The 23496-nt window shown below is 35.2% G+C and overlaps 2 protein-coding genes and 1 long non-coding RNA gene across 3 annotated transcripts in view; 2 read left to right on the top strand and 1 right to left on the bottom strand.

The window, feature by feature from the left end:
- Positions 1 to 23496, bottom strand: part of LOC134249477 (multiple epidermal growth factor-like domains protein 10) — a 45112-nt gene that overhangs the window by 5764 nt on the left and 15852 nt on the right. The window contains exons 3-5 of the mRNA XM_062731827.1: positions 2412 to 2575; positions 1048 to 1293; positions 229 to 352 (exon numbers count right to left, since the gene is read on the bottom strand). Coding sequence (XP_062587811.1) covers positions 229 to 352; positions 1048 to 1293; positions 2412 to 2575 — 534 coding nt within the window. The remainder of the gene's footprint in view (positions 1 to 228; positions 353 to 1047; positions 1294 to 2411; positions 2576 to 23496) is intronic.
- Positions 11864 to 14918, top strand: LOC134249476 (uncharacterized). Its single transcript, XM_062731826.1, has 2 exons — positions 11864 to 12604; positions 13594 to 14918. The coding sequence occupies exons 1-2, from the start codon at positions 12015 to 12017 to the stop codon at positions 14726 to 14728; spliced, it is 1725 nt and encodes a 574-aa protein (XP_062587810.1). The 5' UTR covers positions 11864 to 12014; the 3' UTR covers positions 14729 to 14918.
- On the top strand, positions 15064 to 19809 carry LOC134249475 (uncharacterized). The gene is made up of 3 exons (XR_009988287.1): positions 15064 to 15678; positions 16198 to 16446; positions 18836 to 19809. It is a non-coding gene; the product is annotated as an uncharacterized LOC134249475 (long non-coding RNA).

Below are 23496 nucleotides of genomic sequence, written 5' to 3'. Positions count from 1 at the left end.
TTCTTTAAAAATAGTTTATGATTTACAGTTACAGACCAAATTATCACAGTAAAAATACTTATCTATAAATCAAAGTATTTCCATCGAAAATTAAAAAAAACATTAATTTAGTAAAACTTTTTGCAACGAAAGATTGAATATTAAATATTTTGTAAAATTGAATACAAAAAATACACAATGTCATTGAAGAAAATTGTGCCTTCAAATTTGAGAATTTGAATTACGTACGTGCTTTTGTTTAGATGATGGCAAATAACTCGAGCATTTCTCTTAAGATTGTCATTACAGATACCATCCCATCTATCACCTTCGAAGACTTGCACGATTCCTTTGGAGTTAAGTCTTATATTGTCTACGACAAAAAGATATATAATTGTGCAAAATGAAATAAACTAAGGTTTAATGTATAGACAAAACCGTTTTTAGTACTACATGAAAGCAAAAAAAAAAAGATTTAAAAAATAATAATAAAGCAAAAACAAACATGCTAAGTGTCCAAATACAACATGAATATGTCCTTCTTTCATTTTATCCCTCTACAAAAAATATTAATTTTGAGGTGACAGAGATATACAAGTTATCACGCTTCATGAAACTATTATCAGATGGGCAGTCAGATAGACGTGTTTGCTTATTTATTATACCTACGGTATCAGAAACCTTATAATAGAAATTCATTTACTTTCAGTTCCCCTCTGATTATATATAAAAAACAGGTATGTGTAAATATTGGAAAATGTTGCAACTATCAAAAATAAAATTTCTAATGCATCACGACAGAAAATTAGTATTTCACTCCCAAAATTATTCATGTTGTTTGTTTCTGCTAAGATTTATCATTTGACTGTTAAATTTTTTTCGAATTGAGACTTTTCAAGATAGGGCCTTAATTTTTGTAGAAATTATTTTATAAAGTGGCCTTAACATCAAATAAAGACCCCATAAACATATTTAAAAACTCCTCCGTGTCTCGTACTTGATTAAAAAACTAATTTTTAATAATAATAATAATTCATATTTTGGTAAACATTTAGACATTTTTCTTACCGGTACAATTGTACTCTGAATTTGTGAAACCTTTCTTACAAATACAGAATACTTCACTCGATTCCTCGTAGCAATCAGAAACGGTTGTGTTACAGGAGTGAGAGCCAACTTGGCAATTGCAGGAGAACCCGGTATACCCTGGCTTACAAACACATTCTCCAGTCTCCATATCGCAAGATTCGGTATTTATTCTCTTACATGGACAGTCTTCTTTGCAGTTGTCACCGTATTTCATACGAGGGCAAACTAAAAGATGACACATTTAACAAACATATTACCTTCACCTTGAATAAATTTGTACTTATGTTGCTATTTAAATAAAAGGAATATACTAAAACCGAACAATTTCAAAGACAGAGCAATATTTTGCTCCAGAAAGGATCAATGTATACATTGTATACCTTGCTTATTTATGACATTTATAATATATTTGCCAAAAAACAATCCAAGGATAATCTTATATAAGATCTGCTTCTTAATTCCTTATAAAACGTGCAAATGAAAACATAATTAGGCAAAAAGTATATTTTTTCATCTATTATTAAATATCTTAATTGAAGTCATTCAATATATGGGGATGGGGTCAGGAGTAATTTTGTAAGTGTTTTAGCTAGTTTTACCAAGTAACAAATTTATCTGTGAAAAAAGAAAAAAAGCACTTTTTAAACACAGAAAGGAAGGTTCGTGATCAACTGGTTTATTTTGCTGAAATCTTTAATGTTAAACAAAGCTAGATGTCTAGAATCTTGGCATTATATGGCCTAAGTTTTTGTTGTGCAGTTAACTTTAAAGTGTAAGTTATACAATGAACAAACAAACTTCACAGGACAGTGCTATTTAATGACACAATGGAATTGTTATCGCACAGTCTATTTATAGTCTTTCTGTAGTAGTTTTCACTGCCAGACCGCGAAGTTTTTTCCAGAATACCTGACCGTGAAGCCGAGCATGCGTATTCCAGGAATATGCACTAACGTAGTTGCTAGCGCTCGAGAGGGCTGTTGGTCGTGGGTAGTTGAATGTGGCTTCTCCGTTTTATGGGATGACCGAAACCTATGGTTTTCCAAGTTTCGGTCACTTAGTGTATGTAAGGTTATTTACCATTCGCGGTTTACCCGAAACAGCCATTATTATGCTTTTACGTTGTTTGCTGCTGCTGCTTGTTGTAAATTTGGGTCCTTCTTTTCGCTTGGCGACCCCTTGCTGCTTTAAATATACCACGACCAACAATCGCCAATATCAAATTAAAATAATTGTGTTTAAAAATATGTTTGTTTATTTTCCTCTATATAAATAAGCATATATATTTTAAAAAACAAGAAAAGCAAACAAATTTTGAGGTAAATTCTTGTGAAGCATCTTACCACTATCACAGGTGATCTCTACCCTGTTGTTCCCAAGGCTGGGACAATAGCTCCTATTGTTAGCAGAACAATCAAACAAGCTGGGCTCATCACCTCTACATCGCATATTCTTCGGGTGTGCTATGCCATTTTCTCCCCAACTGAATGCTGGTGCAACATATTTCCTGGTTTATAAACATATTTTTTTCATCCAAAAATTTAACCCTTGTAAGGAATCACAAGAATAAAAACTAGTTTGTCTATCATATCAGTGCTTTCCGCCGCCGTAATAGAACATTCTTTTTAAAATTATTGTGTTAGTTTATTATTTTTATTTAACACAAGTTATATGGATTTAATTTTTTTTAAAAGGGGTTTATTTATTTCGTTATTTCTTGGACCCTCTTCTGAGCAGATGGTCATATGACTTAGATAGCAACTCATTTGTATTTTCATACCTGCAGACTGACCATGACATACAGGAAACAATTCTACATAGAGGACCCATCACCACCCCCTGCGATCTTACACGTAAGGTTGACAAATAAGCAATTTTTGTTTTATTTCTTCGTTCTTGAACATATCTTGCTGTATAAGTCCTTTTTAGTCCCTTTAGAGACACATATATATATATACAACTGATATATTTTTGAATGTAATTACGTTGAGATTTTAAGCCTAGTTCCTTTCTTCTGTGTTAAATTCTTAACATTTATACCATTACTTTCTCTTTTTTTGAAAATCATTTTCTGTAGAGGATGAAAATAACACTATCAGCAGCAGCGAGATATAATTATAAATTTTCACATTATACTGATTGTAGTCTTATCCAGATTTTTAAAAAGAAGGCTAGAAATAACTTCTAACGGCAAATAATTATTATTTGGTCCAGCATAGTTTTTAACCTATTTTGAGTATGTTGAATCCGAAAAAATATGCTGGCCTTCATGAAAACGGCGTTAAAAAGGTCAAAATGGCGATTCAATATGGCGGATATCCAATTTTTTTAATTTTCTCTTAATGTCGTTCAAAAAGGAGAAATAATGTGTGAATATCTCACTGAGTGTAATGAACAATAAAAATAATAATAGAATGCTAACATCATTACTTTAACTCAGAAAATTTAGTCGTTTCTACATTTAATTCGAATTTTCTTTGATTTATTTGTCTATTGTTTATATATTCTGCTTTGTTCAGGATATTACATTTGCAAACATTCATATACCGCAGATTGATATTTTCCTCTTCATCTCAGTATTTTACAACTGACTGATGGTGCAGCTGTAAGTTATAACTCAAAAATGGCTATTCAAAATGGCGGATATTCATTTTTTCAAATTATTTCTTAACGTTTAAATAGGAGAAAGGATTTATGAATATCTTAAAACATTGCTGTGATGTCATTCCTTTGTTCTTGCAGTCTAAAAGTTTACCTGTGGCAGTCCAATATTAGTGAGCAGTCTGATATTAATCGTAATATCAGACTGTCTCAGTACTGATATCCTTCAAAATTGGACTGCTACTGAACAAAAGAAATAAAAAATGTAATAATTTAACAAACAGCAATTTAAATTTCTCACACAGAATGATGATTTTTAAACATTGATCTTACAGGATTACAAAATTAAAAGAAATAAAACTTTCAATTACACTGAATATACTGAAATAGGAAAAAGAACATGCGGCAGACCAGATAATGCAAATTAAAACAAAAAAAAATTGGTAAACTTCTAATAAACTCATAAAAATTGGAGAAGAGTTTCAACCCCTTTTTCTTGTTTTTTGAAAAAGAGTGGGCACACTGGGGGTCACCAGAGAAGCACATAAACTTTCAAAGCCCCAAAAATAAATTCATAATTAAACGCAAAGTTTAGAAACTATAAAGAGCAGCATTTAAACAGTTTAATTTCATTTTTCTCATTAAAAGAAAAAATGCCTAGATGCAAAGTCAAGGTAACTAGACCTAGTGTATGATAATAAATACTTATTTTCAACGTTTCCCTCAAAACTCCTGGATTTTTGATTTTGTTTGTTTTTCTATAATGGAACAAAATAAATTAAATTGACTAGTGTACCTTTAGCACCTGTTTAAGGACAGATGAAACAAAGAAATATTTTCTTTGAAAAAGATTAAATATCATGTCACAAGTTTAGAAAAGTGGATGGTTCTTAGAATTTTTTCTCCCAAGAACTGGAATTTGAAAAAGACTTGGAAAATATTAGTAATATTTCAATGAAAAAACGAATATAGACAAATCACATTCAGTAAAGGTTTACAGGTGAAAATAAATTGCAGAATATGTTATCCTGGCTCTAAAAGTGTAATTTAAACCTTAGAAAAATATACCAAGCCAGGTGAATTTTAAGAGGAAGATCGAAATGACAAAAAATTGGCAATATCAAATGGGCTGATTTTTACCATTTAGCTTTTCCTAATAAAATTCACCTGGCTCGGTATATTTTTCTTAAGTTTATATTACACTTTTAACGCCAAGATAACATATTCTGAAATTTACTTTCATCTGTAAACCTTTACTGAATGTGATTTGTCTATATTTGTTTTTTCATTGAAATATTATTAATATTTTCCAAGTCTTTTTCATATTTTAAGTTCTTGGGAGAAAAAATTCTAAGAACCATCCACTTTTCTAAATTTGTGACATGATATTTAATCTTTTTCAAAGAAAAAAATTGTTTGTATCATCTGTCCTTAATTTTTCTGAGGATATTGTCCATATCGGCATTTTCTATTCCATTCCAAATTCATCATTCATTAGATCGTCTGTATATTAATTCGTTGCACTGCTTTAATCTCCGTGTTTGTTTTAATGAAGAAATATTTGTCCCCGCTCTCCTTATCAAATTCTTTCAAATACTAGTACCTTCTATATTCAGTGTGAACAAATCCCTAAATACTGAGTACTTTTCATTTAAGCCTGCATTCTTGAAAGAATTGCTCCAGTGGTCATCAACACCTTTGTCTTTTGTTCTAATATCGGACTGTCTCAGGTAAATCAAAAGCAATGCTTTAAGTACGATATGCCTCATACAATTCTGTATTAAAAAATATCAGACAGTTTTCGGCCCTAACGGGCCTCAAACTGTCTGATATTTTTTAATACAGAACTGTATTCGGCATATATCCAATACTTACTGAGCGTAGTACTATTCTGAAAATGACAATAGAGCACTAAATATTATCACTTTAATTCGGAAAATTTGATACATATGCAAATTCTAAACAAAAACAAAGCACAAATAGCTACATTTTTATCAGATACAAAAAAGACAAACACTCATACCCGGAGCACTAAAACGAAAATCCTTGACGTTACCCGACGTCAAAAGCTTAATTAAATACATGTAACTTTTCTCAACACAGTCACCGTTTAACTCAATACATTTCTGATTTTGCTTTAAACAGTCATCAAAAATGTGTACAAAATGTTCAGATTTCATATGTAAATGCGATTTATGTTCATAAATAATTTTATGCCCATTTCTTGTGTATTGAAAGTGGGACAAGCGAGTTATCTCGAAAGAATAAGCAATTCAGAATGGCAGTATCTGTCATGGCTTTAATTTTGTTTAAAATAGGGTCATTACATAATGAAACAATGCTATGAAAACAATGGACAATGATCAAGTATTATTGCAAGTGTCAATGAGTAAGCGCCGATCCTCAATCTGGCATTTGGCGCATACGGTTTGCAGAAACGAGGAGCCATATGGTGCTGACAACCCTCCAGAAAACAATGCACAATGATCAAGTATTATTGCAAGTGTCAATGAGTAAGCGCCGATCCTCAATCTTGCATTTGGCGCATACGGTTTGCAGAAACGAGGCACTCGGAGTTCCTCGTCGATGACTCGTACCTCGCACATAACCTCGGACGTCAACGGTGATCTACCATCTTGCTGATTCAGTCATGTGATCTTTTTTGAATTTCTTTCAAATGTCATACATTTGAAATCGGAGTTATTTTGTGGCACACTCAACAGTTTTTTCTTGCTTTCAAAGCCTGTTAACATGAGGATGTAAACAAAACCTGTTTACGATGAAGAATTGCATAAATTAAGAAACATTTTCGAAGAACGTTATGCAGAGCGAAATACGAAATGAGTGATAAGGCAGTTTCCGGCGGAGAAATGTAAGGATCTGTTGCGTATTCCTCCACCAATCACATCCGAGGTTTGAATGGAGCGGAGCGGAGTCAGCCGAGGATTGCCGATTGGAAACGAGGAGCCATATGGTGCCTACAACCCTAGAGGGTAAACAGAAGTTGCCAGCGATGGCTTGTTGCAAAAATTCTGCCAAGTGGATTGCTGTACGTGAATATCAAGACAGCAATCCATCCGCCAACAAGTGGCGGACAATTTGGCAAGCAAGACATTATGTCTTATGCAACGCAATAATTCACAAAGCAACAAAGCAATTCAAAACAGTATGCAGGGTCACAACAATGGTCAATGTGGCAAAGCAATACAGTACAACACAACAATGCATCATCAAGCATGATTTTTTTTTCATTTTATTTTTTTTTTTTGGGGGGGGGAGGGGATTATTATAGGGGATAAGGGATGCAATTCAATTCGATACAATTGTGACTACTATCGGGAATAGGATTATGGGATGGTGTATGGGGTTCTTTTTTAAGCCATGCACAGATACTGTGTTTTAGGGGAGCATAGGGAAAACTTTTTGACTGGAAGTCATAAACTTTGACAATGCCGTTTGAATTTAGTTGTAAATATAGAATTTCCAAGATCTGATAAATGTACACAATCGAGGAATAATTTGGGCTGATCAATTTTTATATCTGGGTGACGTATGAGGGCCCCATTTAACTTCTGCACAACAAAGCAACCAATAGAATTATTAATTCTTTTTCTAGCTTTCTCTGCAGCTTCGCTTGAAATCATGTAACGCCAGTATTTGCGAGGAAGTATATTTGACCATACAAGAAGAGTGTTAGGTAATTTTTTATGAAGAGCGGCTAATAATGACTTCATGGCTATTTGTAATTTTTTAAGGGGCTGAAGGCCAATACTGTTGCCACCACAGTGAACTAATAGTACTCGAGGCATGATTTCCTTATGACGATTTAACAAATTGTTAATGTGTTGATCAAGTTGCTCCCATTATAGCCCCCCAGATCCAGACCAGGTTACATCTATCTTAAGTTGCTCAAGAGACAAGTTTTGGCAAATTGTTGAACATGTGCAGTAATCTTCGGCTCGTCTGATGATGGAAGATCCAACTATCCATACCTTGCAGCGAGTCCCTGCTAACTTAGCTTACAGTCAGTAAGACTGACTATCTACAAGACTACATTACTTGGGCGAACATAAGACTTAAAAGCGTTGGATTTCCATCTACCCATGGTTTTAATTTCTTGCTCTGGAATACCTTGCATATATAATGAAGTTGCAGCCCCTATGCGAAATGAATGGGATTTGAATGTTGATATATCAAGCTTGAGGAATGATAGAGCTTTCTTTAGTATTTGATTGAATTGATAGTAGGTCAAGGGTGAGCCGTCCATGTGGCATAAGAATTGTGATGTTTGAGTTTGTGATGGTCTATGGGTCATGAATTCTAGTATGTTTTGGAATAGGACCTGATTTTGTTTTGTGCTACTAATTTGCATTGTTGTGCCCTTGCCATATTGATCTGTTTTTGTTTTACCTAATGTGATCCGAATGCATGATTGAGATATTGATACATTTTCTACTGACAATGGAGAACTACAGGTGTTTGCCGTAGTGGTAGTTATCTCCCCGACTCTAAGTAAAGCGAAGAATGCAAGCCCATATGCAGAAGAGAAGAGTAATTTTTCATAATAACTGCGGCAAACGTGTTGCAATGAGTCTATTATCTTGACTAATAAGGGAAATGTTATCGGACTTCTTGAATCTTTCCTATGTTTAAGTTGTTTAAAGCCATTGAGCATTTCTTTTGATTATGAAAAATTGGCATGGGTCTGGGAAATTACCAAGTTTTATGTTGAAGCTCAAGCCTGTTAGGTAGGTTTTGGCTGCGGAGTATGATGTCCCCTTTAACGAAAGGTAAGCGATATAGTTTATTAACTGGTCTATGGGAGGGGGCCACAGTTCCGTTAAGTTAATTTTTTTTTCTAAATTGTGCAAATGAGTCAAGACCTTTCTGGTATGTTTCTTGAGTGTTACGAGAGACTGATGCTGTGAGTAGCTGTTCTACTTCCTGCTCAAATGGTTCCAGAATTCCCGAGGAACTTGGCAGGGATAGAAGTCTGCGTGGGGGTCCAGCTTCCTGAACTTTTGCCACTGAAAACGAGATATGGCATCAGCAATAGAATTAGAATGACCTGGTATATGTTCGCAGCGGACTTGGATATTGTATTTTAATATTTTGTACAGGAAGGGCCTGAGGAGGGACATAACTCTAGGTGACTTTGATGTTTTTTGGTTGATTATCTCGACAACAGCCATGTTATCTATATGCAAGATTATTTTTTTGCCTTGGAGTTTGTGGCCCCAAATGTAAATTGCAAGAGCGACAGGGACTAACTCCAGATAAGTCAGGTCTTTACAATCGTGTTGTGTTCATTCTGAGGGCCATTGAAGGCAGGACCAATGTGTACCGAATATGACCCCACACCCGAGTGAACCAGAGCTATCTGAGGATATGTGAATAGTGTCCCCATATGACCAGTGAATATCTGGGAATACAGTTGTGCCATTAAAGTCAGACAGGAACTCTAGCCATATATCTACGTCTTCGCGAAGTGCCCTTGATACAAATGTATAGTGATATAATGGTGTTGTTTGTATCCCTGTGACAGGCTGTCATAAAATCGCCTACAATAGGCTCGGTATTGCCTTGGAAATAAAAGCCAAAGATCCGACTAACGATTGCATTTCTTTAAGAGTAATTTTGCGACGCGAGGCAACATTTTGTACTTGGGCTTTAAGGGCATCAACTTTATCTTTAGGGACAAATATAGTTTGGGTGATCGTATTAATCCGCAAGCCTAGAAATGTTAGGCATGTTGTAGGACCTTCGGTTTTTTCCTCTGACAGAGGAACACCTAGTGTTTCGCAAGTTGTGTCAAATGTTTGCATGAGGTTTTTGCACACAAGAGTGTTTGCAGGGCCTGCAAAAAGAAAATCATCAAGGCAGTGGACGAGGGTGTCAATATTGGCTCGATCTTGTACAATCCAATAGAGGGCTGTAGTAATTTTTTCGAATGTGGCGCATGCTATGGAGCAGTCGAATGGGAGGAACTTATCGAAATAATAATTGTTAAAATGAAAACCAAGCAAGGAGAAGTCTTCGGGGCGAATAGGAAGTAGTCTGAATGCATTAGAAATGTCTTTTTTGCCTATCAAAGCTCCCTTGCCTAGTTCTTTTATCATTCTTACTGTCGAGTCGAATGATGTGTAATGAACGGTGCATAGATCTGGGTCTATAAAGTCATTAACACTATTTCCCTCCGGTGCAGATAAGTTACAAATCATACGCCACCCCCCTTGCTTTTTGGGAACAATGCCTATTGGGCTGCACTTTATATTTGACATAGGGATATTCTTGTTTTATATAATAAGTTAATAGTCTTAGCAAATCAACTTTTAAAAGAAGAAGTTAAAAACAGAAGGAAGGTTGTGTACTGGAAGTTAAAGGGCTTGAAGAACTCTGTAGTGAATAACTTTTGTGATGGTGTACATATGAACCATATTGGCAATGTGAAATATTACAGGGCAATCAGGGTGCTGTGATACATGGCACAAGTGATAGCTAGATAAATATTTTGTATGTCATTTAACCATATAACAATTATAGTTAATTTGCATCTTATTAATAAGTTTATAAAACAGGCATTACATGTATATGTACCTTACCCTGGTATAATCATTTAAAATACTTATTTTTCATATATGACACAATTTTATACTTTATACCTTTAGCAGTTATCTGTTTAATTTATATATTAGATGCATTGTAGAGAGCCAGTCCAAAAGTGGGAAATACAGTAAGAGACCCTTGTGATCAGGCATTTATTTCTACTTAGAACAGTAAGTCTGGAAACTTTTCTATGCATAAGTTGAAGAAGAGTTTGTGATATTTTGCCACATGTTTAAGTATTAGTGGTAATTTTGCCACATTACTGAACAATTAGTGGTATTTTAATGTATTACTGAATCTTGATAATTTTATCAAGTTACAAATGCGATAATTCTATCGCTATGCTTCACGATTAGTGATAATTTTATCACGTCCTGATCAGTGCTGAATCTTGATAATTCTGTCAAGTTATAAATGCGATAAATCTATCGCCATGCTTCACGGCGGCAATTAGTGATAATTTTATCACGTCTTGATTAGTGCTGAATCTTGATAATTTTATCAAGTTATAAATGCGATAATTCTATCGCCATGCTTCACGTGGGCAATTAGTAATAATTTTATCACGTCTTGATTAGTGCTGTATCTTGATAATTTTATCAAGTTACAAATGCGATAATTCTATCGCTATGCTTCACTAAAGCAATTAGTGATGATGCAATGGTTTCTCGATAGCTGTATGTCAGTAGTGCACTGTAATTATACAGATTTTAAGATGTAAGCAATAGTTGTATAAAGAATTACCATAGAGGTCCAGTGGGTAATTTTACCTATTGCCTGTTATGGGCTAACATTTGTATGAGTAAATTAACAATAATTTTATCAAAAGCTGATAACTTTATCAGTCATAGATAGGTTGAATTCTTGACATGATTTGTATAAATTAGGCATACACGCTAACATCCATTTACGAAGATGAGTACTGGTAAGAGGCCAGCAAGGAAAAGAAAAAGAGATGCAAGTAGCACTAGGGACGAACATAAAGAGTTAGTAGCTGCCTTAGACCCAGAAGTAACAAAAGGAGTGATGACAGCTCTACAGGCTATGGGGTAGTTCCAAAGCCAGTTAATCCACAACAAGAGGAAGTCGCCAGTGACACTCCGACAAGCAACAATCATTCAAGCCAATCTGGAGATGGCAATTTACCAAGTAACTCAGGAACTAATGAACAAACAGCATCTAAGGAGATATCACTTAACGCAGAAGTTAAGAATCCCAGTATCACTAGGCCATTGGGTCTCGGTGTAGATTCTAAGATAAAAAGCAAAATCTGGGGAAATGAATTTGTTGATTTTGGAAATTTGTTAGGGTTGAAAAATAAGAATAATTATAAAGGTTTTGAAATCAGTGAAAACTTGGAAGGGGAATATGAAATCAAGCCCAAAAAGCAAACTTATGAAATTAGAGCAATTGCCCAATGGTTCCAGGCCTTCTTTGTTTTCGTGGGTATTTCTACTGAAAAGTCCCCACAGGAAGCCCCAGCATTAATGAAATATGGGGATATGGTACAAAAATTAGGGAAACAGGTAGGGGATGAGGCAGCAATATATTATGATAAGAACTTTAGGGTTTGGGTAAATCCAAAGTGGGTCTAAATTCTGGTTTTGTTGGGAATAAAAGATTTACTTCAACCTCACCTCAAGCATCTCAGTCCTTTCGAGGCTCCACAACACCAAAATACCCCTGCTATAGTTTCAACAATAGGGGGTTCTGTAATAAAGAACGCTGCCCTTACACACATGCCTGTCAAAAGTGTGGAGGAACACACACAAAAAAGCAGTGTAACTCTGGGAAAGCCCAAACACCTTCAAAATCAATTGACTCTTCACAAACACGTAGGGCAGGAAAAACTACAGGTATCTTCAAATCTGCTAACGAAAAATAGTGTTGTTACCCCAATTAAAGCAGACAGGCTAGACTATTGGTTGAAGGGTTATGATAGAAACAAGCAGAAATATTTAGTGGAAGGTTTTAAAGTTGGGTTTAAAATTCCTTTTGAAGGTCAAAGAATTTTTAGAGAGAGTGATAATTTAAAATCAGCTAAGGATAATTTGGACATTTTGAAACAAAAGATTCAGATTGAAATAGACAACCATAGGGTAGCAGGTCCATTTAAGGAAATACCATTTCAGAATTTTCAGAGTTCACCGTTAGATCTAGTTCCCAAAAAGTCAGGGGAGACTATTGTTGATTATAGAGTTAAACATCACCTATCTTATCCTGAGGGCTGTTCGGTCAATGATGGTATTCAGAATAAATTCAAACCTGTTCAATATCAGGAGGTAGAAGATGCAGTAGGTTTAATGCGCACATATGGGAAAAATTGCGGGTTGTTTAAGGTGGCTCATTACATCCACAGTTTATTTTAGATTTCAATACAGCACCACTTATAATGTAGATGTCAAATATCCAGATGGGGGTATTGATATCAAAAATATGTTTTACAGAATTTTTTAGTTTTTGTCTAATTTTAGTAAAATGTTTTATTTCAAGTTTATTATTAACAGAATTTCTGAACTTTCAGTGTCAAATGATGGGCATCTTCTTAAGACATGTACACACAGGGAAAATACCTCATAATACCTAATAATAATTTTATTAGAAAATATAATTTTCTCCTAAAAAACAATCAATGTCATTATCTTTTTAATTTATGCATAAAACATTAAGAAAATGAGTTCTGAAGAGACAAGGAATGTATTTCAATGAATAACATGTGTCAAATTGAATGAAGAATGTTTAAACGAAATGAAAAATCCAATTTAAAAAATATTTGGGATAAAAAGTCCACTTTCAAGAGTTATCTTTCCTAATTACCCAAGACTCAAAACACGAAGGAACGTTTGACATTACATCTAAAATTCAGAACAAAGCTTTAAATTGCCAGAGTATACATTTAAATCAATAAAGCAAATATATGAATTAACACCAACACAGTAAATAATGCATATAATTAATTTTTTAATTTCAACAAGGGTGTAGATTTTAACTCGAATTTCCTCCATACAAACATGTCATTGATTGATAGAGCTCACTGCATGCATCGATATGAAATTGACATTACTTGTTTGGCGAAGATTTGACAATTGTTTTCTTTTGTTTCTGCTCAAAAGCAATTCTTGTTGGTTTATGCATTATGAATCCGTTACTTTGTTTTCACTTTTTATAACACTGCATGTTTCATCTATTTTTAAAGCGTTTTAAAGGTCAGGGTCATATTATAGAGGTACCTGTACAATTCGTCCCCAGAGGAAACTGGTCGACACAATGGAGGTTTATTTTTTTGTGTAGTACGTCATCAAAAAGTGGTGTAATGAGCCTCCTTAAATTGGATATTCAGAATACATATAAAATTGTTCCAATACATTGTTCAGATTGGGAATTGTTGGGTTTTACTATAGACCATGAATATTATTTTGACAAAACTCTCCCAATGGGACTTAGTTTTTCTTGTCAGTTATTTGAAGAATTCAGTACTGCAGTACATTGGGTATGTGAAAACAAGTTAGGTTTAAGTGGGAGACTAGTTCATCTGCTAGATGATTTTTTAGGTGTTGGCCCAGAAGATAGGCAAATTTGTTATAGAGATCTCAACAAAATAATGTTTTTGTTCAAGGATATTGGTATTCCAATTAAGGAGTCAAAAATCGTCCGTCCCTGCACTTCGCTTATATTTTTGGGTATTGAGTTGGATTCTATTTTGATGGAAAAACGTTTACCACAAGACAAGTTAACTAAAGCTAGACACCTAATACAAATTCATAAGTCTAAAAAATCTATAACATTACAAGAGTTACAGTCTATAATAGGTCTTTTAAACTTCGCCTGTTCAGTGGTCATTCCAGGACGCCCATTTCTTAGGCGGCTAATTGATCTGTCAATTGGGTTAACTAAACCTTTTCATCATAGGAGATTGAATAAGGAAGCTCGAGCGGATTTAAATGCTTGGGGTTTGTTTTTGGAGCATTTCAATGGTAAGTCACTGTTTTTATCAGAGCAATGGGACAACTCTGACTCATTACAGTTGTACACGGATGCAAGTAACATTGGTTTCGGTGGTTATTTAGGAAATCAGTATTTTAGTGGTATATGGCCTAAAACCTGGAATACCTACCATATTACAATAAAAGAGTTATTTCCCATTGTACTTGCAGTTCAGCTTTGGGCAGATCAGTTAGAAAATCGATGTATTATTTTTTTCACGGATAATGATGCTGTTGTGCACATCATCAACAAACAATCCTCTAAAGAAAAGACAATCATGGTTCTAGTTCGTCGTTTAGTAGCGCAATGTTTAAAGCACAATATTTTATTTCAAGCAAGACATGTACCGGGTTTAGATAATGTTTTAGCTGATCATCTTTCTCGCCAGCAGATTCCACAGTTCCTACAAAAATTTTCCCACAACAACCCTGTAGCATGCCATTACAACGAGGACAATTTCAAAGTTTAGAATCAATAGCTTCGGACCTAATGCATCAGTCATTAGCACCATCAACTCATAATACTTATCAAAGGGCAATTGAATATTACCATCGTTTTGTGTCATCATTTGCTTTGCCAAGAAAAGGTGTACCAGCAGAAGCAAAAGATATCATCTTGTTTATAGCTTATTGTTACTCACAAGGCTTAGCTTGTATTATTGTGGCAACCTATGTTTCAGCATTAAGTTTTCAACATAAGATAAGGAATATGGAAGACCTGTAACGTGACCCGATCTTGGGTGTTACAAAAATTATGTGAGTCCTCATTCCTGTGATTTACCTTAATTAATCAACAAGATTTGTTTATCTATAAAAAATGAATTTATTCAAACAATAACAATAATAATTTATGATTAATTAAATACAAACAGAGTTTACTTATGGATAATCGTACAGGATATATAATAGTCAGCTGATTGGGTTCCTCAATATCAACAATGGGATAATACGTTCAGCTGATTCAGGTTGGGTTAGGATATGTAATAATTGGGTAGATTGGGTTACCCAAGATTTGATATTGGGTCAAATTTACCCAATATTGGGGCATTGGATTTTACCCAATTATGGGGAGTTGGGATTCTCTGAGCTGGCCAGATGTTTACGAGTCTGACCAACGTCCCAGACTGAAGAAAAAGTCTAAAGTGCCTTCTTTATATACCTTTTGGTATTCCGGTGCGAATTAGTTCACGCGCGAATAACAAGCGGTACCGCCAGTATTCGCGCGACGTTTGTATGGTAACACTAACAACTTTTGCATCAAGTAAAGGCTTTAACATTACGAATGCGGGAAAAGGGATGATTTGTTGTTTGGGAATTGTTTTGGAAACGATGCCAAGTTGGATTTGGGTACCTGGGTCGAATAACAATGTCAGACGGTCATTTGTTATTACGATTGGGCTAATCTATGGAAGAAATTCGGGTTTGTACAATAAAACCAACGATATTCATGAATTAAACATAGACAATGAATTATAAAGCATACATTAATAACATACGATGATTGATAATATTCCCATGATATCTACAAATAAAATTACGATACGTAGATTAAATATTCAGGGCATAATTGGGGTGATCCAAGCTGTGGGTACTTTTAGTCATGGGGAAAATCCGTAACAGACCCAACTCAGAAGTTTTTAGTGAAAAAATGTTTACAAGGTTACAAGAATAAAACACAGCTCCCCCTCCATGAAAACATTCGTCCCGAATGTTGGATCGTTTTATCAAATCTCATTTTTGGGACTATATTGCATGGGAATATTGTCATGAAGAGTAACATTTGCAATAAACAGAATCATGGGCCACAATCATACAAAATATCAATAATTACAATGTGGTCAACAAGTTATAATCATAGGCATGAATAACAAAATTATGAATAACAGTTCATCAATCATCAATACATTAACTTTTACCAAAATGTTTTTGTTCATCACAGTTCATCACTTCTTACCAATCCTGGATCCATTGGAATAGAAAAGTCACGACGGAGACACTCACGAATCTTGATCCACACTACAAATATTCACAATTATTATACGGTTCACAAAGTTAAATGATATAGTCCTTTGAAATATCCAAAAGGTCCAGTGCACGTCTATGTATTACGAATCCAGCGTCATTGCGAAATGTCCAGGATCAATTCCGGAAGTACATCACACGGCTTGGAGGGCTTCCTCACAGCAAGGTATGAACTAGGGATCATCATGTCTCGGTTAAGTGATGGGTATGACACATATGATTTTCCAACACCATTTTGTAATTTTTCATTGTTGGGGTAAGACAAGGTTGGGGAACTTGTTAGGGCTCTTTGGAGTTTGTCGAAAGCTTCATGGCAATTTTCATTCAAATGGAACTCTTGCTTTGGTTCATTTATAATTTCTTTGGGGATTTTCTCAACATCAATACATTGCAAGTGGTTTGGAAATTGGGGGTTAAGCTTTTGGCTAGAAGCATTAATGGTACGGGTATTGGTTGGGTCTTCCAATACATCTAGTATTGTGTCAACACATTTGACTGTGGCACTTCGGGTATTTTCATGTACTTTGCTACAATCATCATTCATATTCATGTGACAAACTGTGACCTCTCTGTTCACAGTTACAGGGGTTAATTCATTTTTCTCAACAAAACTTGGGATAGGTTCTATTTTTCCAACCTCATCCCTAAATAAAGGGTTATCTTCCTTTGCAGGAGCAACATAATCACAATGGGGAGGATTTCCAATATCCTCAGCAAGACTTATCTTGCCACAAGACACAACTTTTACACAAGATTTACTAAAGCAGGGAATGTCTAGACCCTGTACCTTTAGTTTCATCTGTTTCACAAAAAGGTCACATGAATTCTGATTCATAAAATCTAGTCCCAATATGCATGGGTTTTGTATGTCGGCCACAAGTACTTTATGGGTAACTTGAAAGTTTCCAAGGGATATTCTGATTGGGCATTCTCCCTTAACTGGGATTGGATTACCACTTGCAGATGTAAGTTTGATAAATACTGGGGTAATTTGGGGCTTTTCCTCAGTATCTAAATTTTCAAAGAATTGGGTGCTGACAATAGTCACACTAGCGCCAGTATCAACTAGTATATTTGTTTCTTTATTTCTAATTTTTCCAATAACATAAATTCCATCATTTCCCCCATTTATATCTCTCACTAAAATTTCTTTGGGGATAGGTTCAGTACAAGGGATATCTTTCTTGGATTCAAATTCTGTTTTATTTTCAATATTGGGTTCGGATTTTAGTGAGAGAGGTTGAGCCATATTTAATGGCAAGTGTTGGGGCCTGCCCCTTGAACCTGTCGACTTCCGACCCCCGAATTCGACGTAGGGTAGTTTCCCTGATTTTGAGGTTGGAAATGATTTTGATTTGGGTTCTTGGGGAAATTTTTCCATTTGTTAGAATTTCCTTGGTAGGGTGAGCCTTGGGGTCTTGGTCCATAATTTGTTGGTCTATTGTTTTGGTAGTTGGGTTTGGAGTTTTCATATGAGCCCATATTGGAATAATTCGCATAGGGGTTTTGGTATGAGTTTTCATATACATAGTGTGCATAACTTGCATAAGGGGTTTCTGTCAAATTATGGGTAGGCATTTGACAATTTCTTACTAGGGCTCTGATTTCTTGGGTAAGGGATTGTAGGTTATCCCGCAAGTTTTGGATGGGTTCTGATTGGTTAATGGCATGAACAGTTTTATTTCGTTGGGCGTCTGCCAATCTATATGTTTCCAACCGAATGGCCAAAATTTCAGCTTCGTTTATGTCTTTGGATTTGGCTTCCCTTAACCTTAATCGCATATCTGGGTCTGGTAGGGCATCAATAAATTGATCAAGGGCCAGAATGCTTATAATGGTTGGGTCGGCCGTTGGGTAAGCTTGACGAGTTAGCTTTTTAATAGATTGGGCCAGTTCGGGTAAGGATTCATTTGTACCCCTACTTTTGGTTTTAAGTTGGGCACGGAACATTTCAGATCTCTCAATGGAGCCATATCTCCTATTTAGGATTTTTACAAGGGAGTTAAAATCTCTTCTCTGGATTTCGTTCAGTTCACTCAGAAGGGCACGGGCACTACCTGTAAGGCTACTGGCGAGATACAGTGATTTTGTTTTATAGTCCCACCCATGCAGGTCAACTAAAATTTCAAATTGGGCAAGGTACTCATCAAAGTCCTCTGATCCATCAAATGTTTGGGGTTTTATGGTAACATGAGTTTTGGGTGTAGATTGGAGAGGCATTCCATTTTCATTTCTATTTATTTCAAGTAAGGGGGAATAATGGGTACCCGACATTGTTCTTGGGTGACGTGTATATTCCCTTTGCCCATTCGTTGGGTCTGTATGAATATGGGGATGGAAATCATCATAAGAGTGGACTGGGTGAATGGGTCTGGATATTGAGACACTGGGTGTGTGATGATAGTCTCCCCTGTCATAGGTTGGGTTTTCAAATTTTCTTTCTAAATGATTAACATGATCTCTCAATTCATGATATTCATGTCTCATACCCAACAACTGTTGGTTAACACTTTGCACCATAGACACTAACATGTCTAATTGATTGTTCTTTGCAGGCGGTACTAAATCTGATGCCACTGGGGAAGATTGGAGATTGGGAGAGGGTAAATTATGATCCCGATTATCTTCCACTGCATTGGACGAGGATGGGCGTGATTTGAAAGTGACTTCTGAATCAAAACTTTCTTCAGTTTCCATTGTAAATATTGGGTACAAAAATTGATTGGGTCAATAAAAATATACAAAAATTTAAGAATTCTTTTGTCTTTATAATAGAAAAATTTTGGTAAACAGAAATAAGCAAATGGATATCCCACTTCTGACACCAAATTGTAACGTGACCCGATCTTGGGTGTTACAAAAATTATGTGAGTCCTCTTATTCCTGTGATTTACCTTAATTAATCAACAAGATTTGTTTATCTATAAAAAATGAATTTATTCAAACAATAACACTAATAATTTATAATTAATTAAATACAAACAGAGTTTACTTATGGATAATCGTACAGGATATATAATAGTCAGCTGATTGGGTTCCTCAATATCAACAATGGGATAATACGTTCAGCTGATTCAGGTTGGGTTAGGATATGTAATAATTGGGTAGATTGGGTTACCCAAGATTTGATATTGGGTCAAATTTACCCAATATTGGGGCATTGGATTTTACCCAATTATGGGGAGTTGGGATTCTCTGAGCTGGCCAGATGTTTACGAGTCTGACCAACGTCCCAGACTGAAGAAAAAGTCTAAAGTGCCTTCTTTATATACCTTTTGGTATTCCGGTGCGAATTAGTTCACGCGCGAATAACAAGCGGTACCGCCAGTATTCGCGCGACGTTTGTATGGTAACACTAACAACTTTTGCATCAAGTAAAGGCTTTAGCATTACAAATGCGGGAAAAGGGATGATTTGTTGTTTGGGAATTGTTTTGGAAACGATGCCAAGTTGGATTTGGGTACCTGGGTCGAATAACAATGTCAGACGGTCATTTGTTATTACGATTGGGCTAATCTATGGAAGAAATTCGGGTTTGTGTACAATAAAACCAACGATATTCATGAATTAAACATAGACAATGAATTATAAAGCATACATTAATAACATACGATGATTGATAATATTCCCATGATATCTACAAATAAAATTACGATACGTAGATTAAATATTCAGGACATAATTGGGGTGATCCAAGCTGTGGGTACTTTTAGTCATGGGGAAAAATCCGTAACAGACCCAACTCAGAAGTTTTTAGTGAAAAAATGTTTACAAGGTTACAAGAATAAAACAAGCTTAGTGGACCCTAGGTTACCTATAACACCAAGCATTCTTAAACAGCTGATAGCTTCTTTACCACATACAGCAAGTTCATATTTTGTACAGGTACTTATGAAAAGTATGTATTTAGTGGCATTTTACTGTTTCTTAGGATTGGAGAATTTACAGCTTCAACAGACAGAAATTGTCATTCATTGACAGTACAATCTGTACATTTTTTAGAAAATACTTCAGACTGCCCAATAGGGTTTGAGTTAACTATGAAAACTTTCAAACATAGTAAAGGTCAATCTTATACTTTTTATGTGGAAAGTAACAGCAAAGATAACACAATATGTCCCGTTCAGGCCCTATGGACATATTTTCAAGTAAGAAAACCAACTTCTGGTCCTCTTTTTAAATTGTCACCAGTGTCACGGAAATATTTTACAGATCAGTTATGTTTGTCATTAACTTGGTGTGGGTTAGACTGTAAACGATATAAAGATCACAGCTTTAGAATAATAGCAGCCACAACGGCTTTTTCCAATGGAGTTCCAGAGCAAAAAATTAAAGCAATGGGACGGTGGTCATCAGACGCTTTCAAAAAGTACATTTGAATCCCTGTTGTAAATCTTTAATGCTACCGAGGTGAGGTTGAGGTAACGACCATGGTGACAGGAGCATCTGGTCAGATTATAAATTCATGACATTTCAAAGCTACTTTAAGTTGGGTTCCTATAAAATAGTGATAATTTGTTAATCTGTTTATCTGTTTGGTTGATTTCAATCAATTGTCTTAATTTGTCACAAAATTATACCCAATCATGGTGACAGGAGCATCTGATTGTAAAATAAATATCAAACCAGTAATAGAGAAATATGAGTGTTATGAGGGGTTTTGACAATTGTCAAAATATTTGGACAAGTTTGACACATTATATGTTTCCGGAAAGAGGACATTGGCTTAGAAAAAACATTTTCAATCATGATGACATGAGCATCTGGTTGTATCAAGAAGTAGTAAAGCTTTGATGTAATTATGCATCGATCAAAGATTGTGTACATAATAAGATGGTATTGTTTTACTAGAGTTGAAATAGTTCTTTGTATGTTGGTAATGTGTTATTTTTCATTGTTTGTATCCAGGATTGCTGTATGAATTTTTAGGGATACATGTTTAGTAGTACGATTTAGACTCGCACTATGGTTGGGTGGGGATTACTGCTGATGACAGTCATTTCTGCCTGTCATTGGCAGTAATTGGCATTTTTACCTTACCCCACCTTTGATGTAAACATTTTATATAGTAATGTTTTGATCTATTTGGAAGTTGCATGTAGTGATATTGGTATCACTGCAAGGTTTATTAATGTAAATCTATTAAGCTACTTTTTCAATTTTGTAATAATTTTCACAAAATTGTCATTTAATAATAAATGACCTTTTTCAACTTCAAACGGTGTTGTGTTGTTATCAGATAGTGTAATCCCTTACCAAACTGATATGTTTGCTGCAAGCCTGCAGCAAGTCTGCTGCAAGCTTGCAGCAAACAAAATTGTTCGCAGGAAGAAAATTTTCTTGTTTGCAGATGATTGCCGCTAGCTGCGATCTTGCCGCAAACATTGCAGCAATTGCTGCAAGCTTGCAGCAAATTCGCAGGAACCCAACATTTTTCAGTTTTCAGGAACATTGCAAGAAACACACACACCAATTTAATGTTCGCAGTAAGATCGCAGGAAACATTTCATTATTCGAATGTTTGCAGGAAGTTCGCTAGAACAGTAAACAAGTCAAATCAGCCAATGAAATGCAGATTGTACTGGGTCAACACAGAACTGGCAATTTTGAAATGTTTGAATTGAAGTTGTACATGTTTCAGTATTTTGCTAGGAATAAACACCGTTTTGAATGATTAAAAGGGCCAAACTCTGGATGTAGGTGTTCATTGGCATCCATGATATCTAATTGGTAAGAGATGATTTTGATTTATTTTGATATTTGAAAGAATATTTCTGAAAAGCATGTTTGAGTAACTGTACGTTGTAAACACTAGGTCAAATCTAAATGTATTTATTATGAATTTCGGTCCTTTTGTTTTTAAATCACTTATGTATATTTCTTAAATGTATTAATTAATGGACCCAAATCAGTTTTCAAATCAATTAGTAACTGTGTAATCACGGTAATGTTCAATTAAAACTTATATGTAAGGTTCTTGAAGTTCTGTTCATATATTAATCTATCATGCACTTTGATTTTTAAAAAGTATAAATACTTTTTCAAGGAACATAAAGAAAGCCTATCAAAACTTCATAAAATTGCATCATTTCAGAAAGTGTGTTGAATGTTCTCTACACTTAACAGATTTAGGTCAGGACAAAAGCTTTCTGCGAACTTGCTGCTTGTACACAGGAGTGTGCCAAAACCATATGGAAAATGTTTGCTGCAAGTTAGCAGCAATGTTTGCCGCAAGCTTGCAGCAATGTTTGCAGCAGGCTTGCAGCAATGTTTGCCGCAAGCTTGCAGCAAGGTTTCCATATTTGGAAAATCCAATGTTTGCTGCAAACTTGCAGCAAACCTCATTTGCATGGTAAAATGTTTGCAGCAAGCTTGCTGCAGACTTGCCGCTAACTTGCTGCAAACACCAAGGCTTTGTATAGACTGTCATGCTTTCTTTGGCTTCATTGCCGCAAGCTTGCAGCAATGTCTGCTGCAAGCTTGCAGCAATGTTTGCTGCAGACTTGCAGCAAATGTTTGCAGGAAGGCAATATTTTCGGTAAGGGATATTACATCAAACAGAGCAACCTTTAGTGCGAGTATCAGGAAGATGGGCATAAATAATATTTTTAAAATACTTCCTATCTCAGATCCTGCAAATTATTAAGCCTTTATCCGCGGAAAAACGACTTTATCTACAGAAGTACGACAAAGACATCACGTTACGAAATTCATTTTTTACAGCACTGCAATCTCGGAATTATAGTCTTCCTTCACGTTTGTCATCCTGTTAACTGTTCCTTCTGTCCGAAAATTTTATATTCCACTTTTAAAAACACTCAAGAACGGCTTCCTTTCCTATATTTTCCTTATGGTTTACAGCATTTATGGGTCTCTGTTGGTGTTTTTTCCGATGTCTACGCAGAATTTTTTCACTGCTCTCTGCTCCACCTTTTCCGAAAAAGTCCCTTTTTTAAAACAATAACGAGCCTGTCTCAATAGATTATAACCTCGATTTCTCAGCCATTTCTAAATTCTGCAGAACGTTTAAATTTTGCAGGTTTTCAGTTATTACTTTTGTCAACCACGTAATGTAAAAGCAATCCAAATTTCTGCGGAATTTTACAAAATACAAATGAAAATTATAAAGTGATAAATAACTTTTAAATTAAAATTTTGCGGTGCTCCGGGTTTTTCATCCCAAGTCTAATAATGAAGTCATAATTGTAATTATATA

Source organism: Saccostrea cucullata, unplaced genomic scaffold (assembly GCF_032062105.1).
Source record: "Saccostrea cucullata isolate Sc308-1 unplaced genomic scaffold, CSIRO_AGI_Scuc_v1 ctg3080, whole genome shotgun sequence".
Lineage (NCBI taxonomy): Eukaryota > Metazoa > Mollusca > Bivalvia > Ostreida > Ostreidae > Saccostrea > Saccostrea cuccullata.
This window is presented reverse-complemented; position numbering and strand designations above follow the sequence as displayed.

Excerpts from the sequence above, each read along its gene's own strand:
- LOC134249476 (XM_062731826.1), top strand. The coding sequence starts at position 12,015 with ATGCCTGTCAAAAGTGTGGAGGAACACACACAAAAAAGCAGTGTAACT. Across the intron at positions 12,605-13,593 it reads ACATATGGGAAAAATTGCGG|CCTCCTTAAATTGGATATTC; the intron begins GTTGTTTAAGGT and ends TGGTGTAATGAG.